Source organism: Phoxinus phoxinus, assembly GCF_949152265.1.
Source record: "Phoxinus phoxinus genome assembly, chromosome: 17".
NCBI classification, from domain to species: Eukaryota; Metazoa; Chordata; class Actinopteri; order Cypriniformes; family Leuciscidae; genus Phoxinus; species Phoxinus phoxinus.
In genome coordinates this window covers 22,520,030-22,532,768 of record NC_136892.1, presented here as the reverse complement: position 1 = coordinate 22,532,768, position 12,739 = coordinate 22,520,030, and the positions used below count along the sequence as shown (strand labels likewise).

The following is a 12,739-nucleotide window of genomic DNA, read 5'->3' as shown; positions in this document are numbered from 1 at the left end:
ACTGTGTAACTAAGAATGGAAAGTACATCAAACCAACAAATTCTTGGAAGTTTAAAAATGTATAGGCATTAAAGTTAGAAAAAACACAAAGTACATGTTCTGAGGGGACAAAAATGGAAAAAAGTTAGGAAAAAATTAAGCTTACCAAATAAGAACGGGAAGAAGGTCTGTGCCAAGTGTTTGAATGCTGTAGGTTCAGAACAAAATCACATTTGAATACAACATCAGTTTGTAAAGCCAACATACTTCAGAAAAGATCAACCTGTATTAGTAAAACTGCTGGTAGACAGAAATCTCAATGGCGCTCTCAGTGGACACCTGTTCTCTTACTCTGAGATGGAGGAGTCTTCATCCCTTTGACATGCAGTAAACTCTTATTACAGATGGGATTAGGTTATTTAAAATGCAATATGCGTATCCCATCACCGTATGGCCTGGCGAGCAAATCGGCCACCTTGCGTATGGACTGTAAATCGAGAATAAAGAGGGGACCCCACATCTGTCTCTCTCAGGGACGGGATAAAAAAAAAAAAGATCAGGAGAGACGAAAGATGGCAGAAACCTGTACGCATGACATGACCATTGTTAGTATGTGCAGATGAGGCGGCTCAACTAAATTGCTAACAATGAGTGGAGCAGAAATCCCCCTCATACAGGGGGCCAAAGGCACACAACACTATTATAATAGTCATTTAAATAAAGTAATCTCATTTTCTGCATCAGCTAGAGGGGCGACCAAATTTACTGACGCGCATGTGTGTGTGCGGTGGCAGATGAAGTGGTAACTGCATTGGAAAGGGAGGGTGGAGGTTTGGGGTTGAGGGTTATGTGGGATTAGTACTCTTGAACCATTCTGTAGACATTTCCATCTTGTGATACTGTTAAGGGGTGTTTCAATCTGTGTGTGTATGTGTGTGTGTGTGAGAGCGAGTGGCGCTGATGTGTGAAGGCGTAATATCAGATCTGACAACAAAAGGATAGTGGAGGTGGAAAAAAAACACACAGACGCAAGCTGTTTCTATTCTTCTCGTCTTCCGGTCCAGTGGAAAAGTTGATGAAGTTTAAATGAAGCAGAATTAGGAGATCAAGCGGGCAGGCGCGTGCTGATACTATCCGTAAGCCCTCTCCCACAGGATTCCACGGAGCCAGGAATTGAGCGCAGGCCAGCTGACTTGGATGAAATGGAGAGAAAGAGCGGGGGAAAGATGGGAATGGAGGGAGATGGAAGGATGAAGCATTCTCTAAATGTGATAATCTCCAATCACCTCTAACATCAATTCTGTCAAGGCCTCGGTTAATGAGCTCACGGCTGCTCGAGCGTCATGCCGCTCTCCCTCGTCTCTCTGATTCCCCCACCCTTGCTATCATCACTGTTATTCTTTTCATTTAATCCTCCTCTCTTCAGCTGATTTGAGCAGGAGGGATGGGAGAAGCCTATTACGCAGGCCTTACTGCTCTCGTCTATCTAAATGCTAACGACGTGAGCACCTTACGGAGGGAGAGAAATGTGTTCGGAAGAACGGGGGCTAATCTGCGCTCTTCCGTTGCGTTTTATCAAATTATTTGCGGCGACGGAGGGAAGGCGGCATGTTTTCTTCCCCGCGCGCTGACACTACTTCTCGGAGGTCACTGGCCCTCATCAACACGCTTGTTTCCACTCGAGATACTTTGGCCCTTCTGCGGCGGTCGAATCGAACGGCTTCGTTTTTCAACCGGTTCTCACCCTCTCATATTCGGCTCTCTTTTAATATCCACTGCTTAGATATTGATGGAAAAATCACGAGTGTCTTTTATGCTTCTCGTCATTTCTACATGGACTTAGACGGGCTGAATTGATTGGCTGTGGCTGGTGTAGTGGGTTGGAAAGCTTGGGGTAAAAGCTCTGGGTCACCTTGCAGCCAAAGCTGTTTTTTTTTCTTCATCTTTTTTCATTCAGGAGCCACTGTGTTAGGAAACAAACAGCACACATCATGGTGTTATTAAGGTTTTTAAAAAGCACTTTTTGATTAAATTTATTTTAAATCATAAACTTTAAAGAGTTTTGAGTGAGTATGTGACATGAGAATTGTATATAACAGAATAAAAAGTATACAAACACCCTTCCATGCTACTTGTATACATAAAAAACAAAGAAATCAGACTTTTGTATGATCCCAGAATTGTATTATTTTCAAGCTTGGGGGAATAAATACATCTAAAGATGACAACTCCTCTCATAGTCTAATGGGATTGTAAAGTATCCATCGATTGCACAAATCATAATCTAGGTAGAACAGTTAGAGTCATATAGATTTTTTATTTGGCATTCTGTCTATCTAAATAGTAATAAAGTTGGCACACACACACACACACACACAAAGCTGGATTTTTATCAGCCATTACTCCAGTCTTCAGTGTCACATGATTCTTCAGAAATCATTCTAATATGCTGATTCGATACTCCATTATTATCAATGCTGGAAACAGTTGTGCATTTTTTTGGAACCTGTGATACTTTTTTCAGGATTTAGTCCAAATATAACAATAGAAATCTTTACTATCACTTTGTATCGATTTAACACAAGTATCAATGACTAAAAGTATTGATTTATTTTAAAAATAAAATAAAAATACTGACCCCAAACATTTGAACGGTAGTGTATATTGTTACAAAAGATTTCTATTTTATATAAATCCTGTTCTTTCTTTTTTTTTCCATTTTGTTTAAAATAACTATTAAGCAGTTTCAAAAATTGATAATAAATCAGCATATTAGAATGATTCCTGCCTTGATAATTTAAAACCAAAAATGAATGAAAAAGAGAAGCTTGGTTTGTTTCCGTCCTCTCATTGCGTGCATTATCACCCTGTTTCCAGCATGCTAAAACTAAGACCTGTTGTGGAAGATGTCCTTTTACGTCCTTTATTGTAAGTTTGGCTGTCCCCAGTGCACAATTCCTCCTCTCCACTGAATCTCCTGTATCAAGGCTGCGTTTGATTTCACACAGGCCAATAAAACAGCAGTCAGTAAGATAGTGACTGAACTATCAATCTTTGTAATGCAATCGTGGATGGTGCACCGTGTGTAAATGTTTGCACAAGCATTCATCCAGACCTGCCGTCAAACCCATTGCATTGAAAAGAGAATCTATCCGGGGCAGCCAGGTCCCTCTCTCTCTTTCTCTGTCCTTTCTTCCTTTCTCTCTCCCTCTCTTTTTTTCAACAGCAGCATGGTATTGAGCCTGATGAGCGTATTGTCTTTTACAGCTCTGTGCATTTTTCATATAGGCTCTGCTTTTATGTTTCATCTACGCCAGCTCAAGGGAGAACAGCTGTGTGGGCCCTAGATCTTCTGCAACTGACAGAGAACTCATTTCACTGGAAGAGACGGGTCAGGATGTAGAGTGTGTGTGTTTTTTACCGTGCTACCTGCGGGATCTGATACAATCGGATCTCTCTGCCTTCGTAAAAATAACACAACCAGCACCATGCACACAGCCAGATAACTGGAATTATAAACAGAAAAATCTGACCTGTGTCAACAGAGACTTCTAGATTTGTGCAATATTTTTCAATGTGTTTGGGCCCAAATTCCGACAGCACACATTTTGAGTGGGGCAGTTCAGATGATACCTAGAAAAGATGCATTTATCTTGACTTATAAGGTACATACTTCGGAGCCATCATGAAAAAAGAACAAATGGAATAGTAGGAAAATGAATAAAAGGATAAACTTCAATCATTGTTTAAACTGCCATGATAAATGCTGCATTGTTTTTCTTTTTTCATATTTTTTGTTAGGTACTGTTAAAAAGGTAAAACAAAACATTTAATTAAACGTATTAAATAAAATCCTATATTCAAATATATAGAATTGATATAATAGTAGATACTATTATATTATATTATTAAATACACACACACACACAGATAGATAGATAGATAGATAGATAGATAGATAGATAGATAGATAGATAGATAGATAGATAGATAGATAGATAGATAGATAGATAGATAGATTTTGATTTCAAAGAAAGAAATTAATACTTTTATTAAGCAAGAAGCATTAATTTAATCAAATGTGACAAATATTTTATAATGTTTTATTAATTTCAAATAAATGCTGCAGAACTTACTATTCATCAAAGAATCTAGAAAAATCTAATCGAAAAGTATCACGGTTTCCCAAAATGATTAAGCAGCACAACTGCTCTCAACATTGATTAATAATAATAATAATAATAAATGTTTCTTGAACAGCAAATCAGCATATTAGAATGATTTCTGAAGGATCATGTGACACTTAGTGCCTTGGTGAGCATTCGTGACTTCTATCAAATATATTTTGATATACTTCTATACTTTATATAATTTTTACCAACCCCAAACATCCTTATCTAATATAACCAACAGTTTCTGAGCCATTTTGCTTAGTGCACGTTTATTTATGGCACTCTCTTTTTAGTTTAACTACAATCAAACATACAGGAACATTTAAATGTTGCATAGCTGTATTGAGAGCCACAGATTTGAATAATTAGGAAATCACAATAATTGCACATCACTTATCTGTACACCTTACACACTGCCATAAAAGCAAGTTACAAATGACCAAAAATTCAAACAAGTCTAATTTGTTTGAGGAGTAATACCTCCCTCTTGTGTGTTAAGACCGCAATTGCACTGAGATACTTGTTTGCTCTCTTTCATGTATAGTAAGCTTACCTGTTTGTCCATTTGCGATTAGGCCTATTCAGTGTTCCAGAACACATGAAGTGTGAAGATACAACCAGGCTTTGTCTGCATCACCATCATGGGCCTGAATAATATTCCTGATTCCTGGAAAAAGAAAGACATTAAAAAAGGACTTGGCATTTTGTTCTACATAGGAACAGTGTGAATGGTGTGGTAGAACATCTATAGAAAGTGTTCATCGGCATGATGCGTCTGTTGTCTCCATCGAACTGTGTTCAGAAGCCGGTGAACAGCAGGCTTTTATATTTTTCATATGCACCACAATTGATCCGCGCACTTTTATAGACCTCGGAACCTTGGAGAGATTCTGTCAGCAATCATTAAGGTGGGCAAAAACAGAGAGGATCACATGAGAGAATGTGCGATTTACTGAGGAAGAAAGAGAAGAAGAGAGCTCAAGTGAGAAACCGAGAGCAGTAATGCATCAGGCGTGTTTTGTAACTCATCCTCCGTGGCTACATGGAGCTCAAGAAAAATCTTTAGCTCTGAAGGAAAAGGTCAAATCCGAGGTAGCCGCTGGTGAGGGAAGAGCATTTTTTCACACATGAGAAAGCAGCGTAAGGCCCTAACAGGCTGCTAGCAGTCAGTGATGTGCACTTCTCCCAGCTTGGTGCTTTGTCAATGTGCTGTGACTAAGCCAGGGGGGTCCCATATCCTCTCTCCTTAGCCTAATTAAAAGAGGATTAGCCGCCATGGAGTCCCAGACCACTCCAGCGAGCAGCGCATCCGTTCCCCTTACTTTCTCAGGATAATCGCACCTCTAGGATCGACAGGAATGGTGAGAGGGGCTGTCTGGATTGACGCCCGGAAAACGAAGGGCGTGAGAGGAATGACTGTAAGCTCCGGTCACTTTGACCACGAGAACACGAGCGCAATGACTCGTCCACACACTCCTTCATCTCCTCAAAGCCCTGCATTAGTATTGAGTGTGGTTTAAAAAGGGACATTTATTAACTGGCACAACACACAATGTACTTGAGAACAAATTAACACCCATTTGAGTTTCAGAAGTGTTTTTCCATCAAAACAGAAAGAGCATGTGTGGAATGCTCATCTCGAAAATGGCAACATGCTATACATGTAGGCCTACATGCAGGGATATTGATTCTCTATATAAAATATAGAATCAAATTAAAGATTTTTAATAAAAAAAATCAAATTTGGTCCCAATAGTGGAACTATGAAATTTTAAATATTATATTGAAGTGCCATGAAATGTAGCCTTACACCCATGCGTGCCATGAAATTAAAATATGAGATATTGATTAATCAATATCAATCATGTGGCAATGAAGACTGGAGTAATGACTGCCGAAAATTCAGCTTTGCCATCACATATGAATAATAAATATGAAAATAGAAAACTGTTATTTTAAATTGTAATAATATTTCACAATATTGCTGTATTTTTGATTGAATAAATGCAGTCTTGGTGAGCAGAAGAAACCTTTTTTCAACAAACAGATGAACACTAAACCAAAATGCAAAAAAATTCAAATTAATTCTTTAAATATGATTATGAATTAATTTATAATTGTATTTTTAATTTATCACCTTTTCTCTATTGCTCTATTACAAATTTCCCACAGAGCAAGGATGTAGTACCGAAATGTGATTATATAGTGACATTTTGCATTATATAGCATTTTCAAATAATTAATTTATGTTTGTATAATCTTTTTTTTTTAACAGTGTATTTTTTATTTTTTTTGTAAATTTTTCTAATGATTGTTACGTAGCAAAAATAGGCCCGTATAACTCTTTCAAGTTGCTTTTCATGGTCATTTAATTTTTTAAGGATTAAAAAGTGGTTTTCCTAAACAACACCCAAATGAAAAGCTTATCTTCAAGAAAACTTAAAGAGCCCATGTCACACTTCACATACTTCACTTAGCTCCATCATCAGTAGGCTATGACATTTGTTCATATTGCAACATTATGACTATGAGTAAATGAGAGCTTTTTTTAACGTGAACTATTCCTTTAACACACCAACTTAATCTCCTCTCAGTCATACCGTTGTATTATTTCCCTATTACACATACTGTACATCTCTGTAGATATTTTTTGCACTTAACTTTGCAGCTCATCTGTTACCGTCTACTGAATTAATTCTCGAATGAATGGGGAATAAAAAAATACGAATAAAAGTAGTATTCACGTCACTTTACAACACTAGATGGCAATGGTAATTGTTGTTTCAGGTTTCTTTTCCACTGGGAGGCAAATATTGCATGCTTATAACAGTTGCCATTTGCCAATGGTATCCTCAGCCAGGGGGCGCAATGGGACTCCGAAAGAGTCATGACGGTTCCCACCCCCCCGTTAACATTACCAGAGAAAATTATTTAATAGCCTAAACATCACTTCCAAGGTGTTGAGCCTAGTTTATTAGGAAATCCATCCATACATTCACCTCAAATGTGTTTTAAACTGCCTTACCCCAATAATCACAAATGACTGCGGTTGGTCGATGGATTGGTGTTTACAAACGATGGATAACAAGTTACATATAAATCATTTGGGTATGTTATGTATACAGAAACCATATATTTCACGCTTACTGCAAAAATATATGCATATACACACACATGTAGCAGGCTACTTGAGAGCGAACGGAAACGGAGACTGACTTTCTCAGGGCTTCATGGACTGAAGTGAGAGCTGAGTCTGTTGGCGCGAGTTCATTGTTTCGATTCTCTGATTGGCGGATATTTAACTGCAGACTTATGGGTTATGTAGTTTTTGTTTTTTTTACTAGGAATTTCGCTGTTAAACACGATTAATATATAAAAAATGATAGTTAAAACAAAATCATACATCATCGAGAAACAAATTGTAAAGGTCTGACTTAAAAGGTTTATCATTTATCGTTTAAAATCATTTTCCCCATCGAGAAAATGAATGGCATTTTGTACGACATCGGAACCGAACTGGCGTTCTACGTATAGGTTCTACGTTACCCACTTCCGCTTTTAGGTCACCCCCACTCCAGCCCAACCCCCACTCCCACTCCACTCCAGCCCAACCCCCACCCCCACTCCAGCCCAACCCCTTACATTCCGAGGGGGGCTGAAGCGCACGTAGAGTCCGACATGTCCCGTGGTGGAGATAACCACTACTGAGAAGCGATCTCCTACTGGAAGTATATACTCCATATCAACCCTGAATAATTCAAAGATATCTCCTACAATGGAAGATCATGGTAGGGAAACAACTGCAATGAGAGAGCAAGAAAGGAGAGATCGACAAATAGGTAACGTTAGGGTACTATTGAATTATTATTGTATTTAATATCACGTGTTTGCGTCGTTGTGTGCGTTGGATTCAGTTCATGTAAAACGAAAAGGCCATATAGATGTCTCTGTAATTGCCTTAAAAATAAAAATAAATAGTATATGCATCAAAAAATAGATAAACATTGGTAGTACGTCGTCCATGCTTCCCCTTCTTTTTCTTCAAGGTCTGTTATTATTGGTTGTGCAGCATGGGTGTGCCTCTTTTTTTTCTGTGCCAAACTGGGCAACAACAGGTGCTCATCATATACCCCAGCAACATTAAAATTAGTCCTGTAGCACTCCACCAAGAAATTCTTTATTCATATACACAACAATTAACTGATTTTTTGTTGTTTATTTTTGTCAGGCCCTGAATTTATCTCTCAAAATAATAAAGGTATAATAATGAAAAATGTAGCATACTCTGGTTATGGTGTGATAGTTTTATGCAGTATAGTGTGTTATTATAGTATAGTATAGTGTAGTATAGTTATGGTGTGTTATAGTAAAAGTAGTAAAATAAACAATAATGCATCTGCATTCGGAGTATTCCTGATAAATGTCTTAATTATTCTGATTATTTGTGTTGCACATCCTGTCAAAATGCATGGAGTTTAAGATTCAGTTCAGGAGTTTATTCAGATCATGTGGCTGGTGGTCAAAGATCTAGAGTGTATTGCAAAGATTGTGAGGTCAGTACAAAGTAAGGATGATTTAATCATTCTACAAGTCTGTGATCACTGTCTTGCTCAATAATCATATCCTTTAGCACTCAATCTTACTTGATCAGTAAATGTAATTTGCCCTGGATGTATTTGCATCTGCTAAAAGACACGTCTTATCCCTTATTAGGGCAAATGGGCTTGTAGACTAATAGCCTTAGCTTAGGCCACACATACAGTAGCCTTACAGTTACATTTCTCTATAGATCGATGGTGTCACACAATTGATGATACTCCAGGTAGGTGAAATTTGGAAGCAAAGCAATGGCAGTTTTGTTTGTTTATTTTCTTTTTAATTGTAGAGAATGTTAATTTGCTATGTGTTTCTTGATTTTCTCAATGTGGGTAGAATGGCTATGAAGATGTTCTTAATGCTGGTAATGTGCTGCAGAAGTCCCTTGATAGATACATTTGTAAACTACCACTCTAATGCATGCACTTCAGCTTGAAGCTAAAATATTGTTTTTGCATGTTTGAACTCATGTAACCCATCAGTTTTCTGGGCTATGTTAGGGTAATGCGCAATTGCGTGTGACCTTTTATTTCTTTTTACAGTATAGTAAAATAATGCAAGTTTATGCATGGGCATGCTTGTTTTGCCTTTCAGCCTTGGAGAACTCAGACACTGACATTGGCTTGTGTGGATGGATCCTGGTGATTTTCTCCATTCTGCTCATGTTGCTGACCCTGCCTCTTTCCATATGGATGTGCATTAAGGTACTTAGCGGTGGTCCTTTAATTAGTGTGATGTCATACGGCTTGCTGTCAAGTGCGTTTATTCCCAAGCAGGGATGGCCCACCAGAAACCACAGCCTTTTCTGTATTAAAATTGTTTTGTTAAATTGTATCGACTGATACATACATCAGATATTTCAAATGATACCAATACATTTAAAGAACTCTACTATCAGCTAATATAATTTCACTTCATCAGTGCTATAGAATCTCTATAGAATCATTTCACAATTTGTATTTGGAAATCATGAACAGTTGGAAAAGTCATGAAAATTAATTGGTTAAAAGGTGTGGGATCGCGAATATTTTTTTTCGTAAATAAATTTGGTTTTGAAAGCAGGCCCACCAAGTAGTCCAATTCTTTTTCATGGGACGTGAGAAGCCTTATCTTTATCATCTTTATCTTTAAAAGAGACATGACGAACGCATGATAAAGGTTGCCATGCAACATCTAAATTATGTAATAAGAGGCTGTTTTAAACTGCTGTAATTTAGCTCTTTTTATGAGATAAAAAAACCCATCTTGTTCCCACAGATAGTGAAGGAATATGAAAGGGCAATTATCTTTCGCCTTGGACGCATTTTACGAGGAGGAGCCAAAGGACCAGGTAAAGGAAAAAATCTATATAATTTGATCATTCTGATTTAATCAGTGCTGCTGGTTTAAGTGTTTCATGTGGCCCTACAGATCATTACACTTGTGTTGTTTTTGTTGTTGTGTTAGATGCAATCTGTCTAACACAACAACTGTGGTTAGGGTTAGATGTGTGTGGTTAAATGTTGTTTCCATTTGCGCCACAATCCCTGCTTGTCACACGGCAAAAACACGCTTGTGCTGTAGAAAAACAGAAGAGATCTGTTTTGCATTTCTGCTGACCTGAATAAACCACTTTTGTTTTTCAGTGTCAGGACAATTCAGTTGAGGACGATATACTGTACTGTATATACACAAAAATGCACATAAAATCATTTTACCTTGTTCAATCATGAGCAAATGTAATAGAAAAATGTATTATATTCAGTAAATGCGCATCTAACCCAATAAGCACGTGTACATTTCTGAGACATCTGTAAAATATCATATTACCTGGATAGCATCACGTTTTAAATCAAGCGTTTATTTTAACTGCACATAATGATCTTATCTTGCGTAGTGATCTTGCTTCGATCGTAAAGATATATAAAAAGGTGCTAAAATCTAAGGTTGTAATGTCAGGTTAGTCACACCTCATAACCTGCCTTCTAAATCATAAAAGTCACTTGACCAGATGTCAGATAACCATCCGTTTTGTTTGTGGCCCTGCTGCCCTGCCATGATGTCACATATGAGAAATCTGGATCAGGTTCCACACAGCACTGTGGTCCCCACTGTGATTATAGGATTTTCATGGAGGTTGATCTTGGCGACTGGATATATCTCTATGTTTGGTAACTTAAGCTTAGGTACTTGCAAGACAGCACTGTATTGATAATCCTCCTCAACCATTCTTTTCTTCTTCTTCTTCCTCTCCTTTTCCTTTATCTTTTCTTTACCTTCTTCTGCTTAAAAATTTCAGCAAATTCATTCAGCTCAGACCATTTAAAGGATTGGCTGAATCCAAACTTTCTTTTGGAGATAAATTCACCCTTATGCTGCTGCGGGCACATTTACTTTTCATTCACATTTACTTTTCCTTAAAAATCTAGTCATTGTGCGGTCAGGACTTTCATGTCTGACTTCAAGACTTTCACGCAGATTTCAGTCTTGTTCAAATCGGTCACACAAATTTCCCACGTTTACCAACAGAAATCTGCTTTGTTTGAAAGTGACTTCTGTGTGAGCTGTGTTTCACACATTGCTACAGTACACTATTCAAAAGAGACATTGGATCCTTTTTGCATGTGAAATCTTGCAGAAATCTCACTAATGTACCCTTAGATATGCTATTTTTGAAGAAATTTCAGATTAAAATTGGAAAATGTCCCATTAAATGGATAGTTTACACAAAAATGAAAGTTCTGTCATGATTTACTCATCCTCAACTTGTTCCAAACCTGTATAAATTAGTTTGATCTGCTGAACACAAAGGATGGTATTTTGAAGAATGTTTGTAACCAAACAGTTGATGGGCCCTGTTGACTTCCGTAGTATGGAACCAAAATACTATGGAAGTCAATGGTGCCCCACAAAAGAATTTAAATTCTTGAGTGAACTATCCCTTTTACTTACATTTGTTGGAGCGTTTCCATCCAAAGTGTAACCAACAACGATGGCATATTTGAAATACTTGCATACTGTGGTTGCAATTGGTCTTCTTTCTTGTGCTTATTTGTATATTGTATTGTGATGGTTCTTAAATGTAAAAAAGGCGGTAGAATGTTAAATCCTGTGCACAGGCAACAGGAAAAAAAGTTCTGATGCAACATTTCATTTGCGCAAAACTATTCTTTAACTGCTTTAGCAAACACTGATATTTCCTTTATAGGATATTTAAATCTATTTGTTAAGTTAGAGTTGACACACTATGGCTGTGATTGTTGTTGGTGTCTCTGGTGTATATATGTCCGTGCTGTGTTTTGGAATATGAATCCGCAGGGCTTTCCCTCCAGGAATGAACTTATGAGGGTAGTGTCTATTATTAGAGTTAGTCCAGCTACTTTACCCCTCTTATGCCCTAGGCTTTTCATTGTGAACTCAACTTTCTTTATCATTACCATTTCAGTAGTTCTTTTTGGGGCAATACATTCCTTCTTTATGGCTAAATGTAATGTATACTATAGTTTAGGCCTGAAAAGTAAGCTTGATTTGTTGGTTCTCATTGAGGCTGCTGGCTGGGGTCTATAAACAATCTGCAGTGGCTCTTCCTCCATGGCTGTATTTAGGGTAGAATGTGAGTGGAATTTTAGACAGTAGGTTTAGGTTATACAAACCTCGGAACAGACTAACAAATCCTGATGACTCTTTGAAAATCTAAATCTAAGAATCTATTTTAGATTATAAACTACAGGGATGACAAATGAAACGCTTTAAGTATTGCTAAAGCACCAGCACAAACACACATACTTCACACGCAGACCTGCTTGTCTTCCTCGTCACATACTGCCCAACTGTTCTTATTGTTCTGGTTTTCTTCATAGCCTTTTGATTCTATACTCAGCCTTTTTCTTTTGCCCATTTTTTATTTATTTAAAAGTTTTAAAAATAATTTTACTAACTATACTATATGTGCACCCACCGGCCACTTTATTAGGTACAACTGTTCAACTGCACGTTAATGCAAATATATAATC

At 37.5% G+C, this 12,739-nt stretch overlaps 1 protein-coding gene across 2 annotated transcripts in view; it reads left to right on the top strand.

Moving 5' to 3' along the window:
- The first annotated feature begins 7,793 nt into the window (after positions 1–7,793).
- The window catches only part of stom (stomatin), a 14,088-nt gene continuing 9,142 nt past the window's right edge, over positions 7,794–12,739 (top strand). The window contains exons 1-4 of one of the 2 annotated variants that reach the window (XM_079587260.1): positions 7,794–7,990; positions 8,941–8,973; positions 9,342–9,451; positions 10,005–10,077. In XM_079587260.1, coding sequence (XP_079443386.1) covers positions 7,927–7,990; positions 8,941–8,973; positions 9,342–9,451; positions 10,005–10,077 — 280 coding nt within the window. In that variant the 5' untranslated portion in view covers positions 7,794–7,926. The remainder of the gene's footprint in view (positions 7,991–8,940; positions 8,974–9,341; positions 9,452–10,004; positions 10,078–12,739) is intronic. The other variant, XM_079587261.1, reaches the window with a different exon arrangement.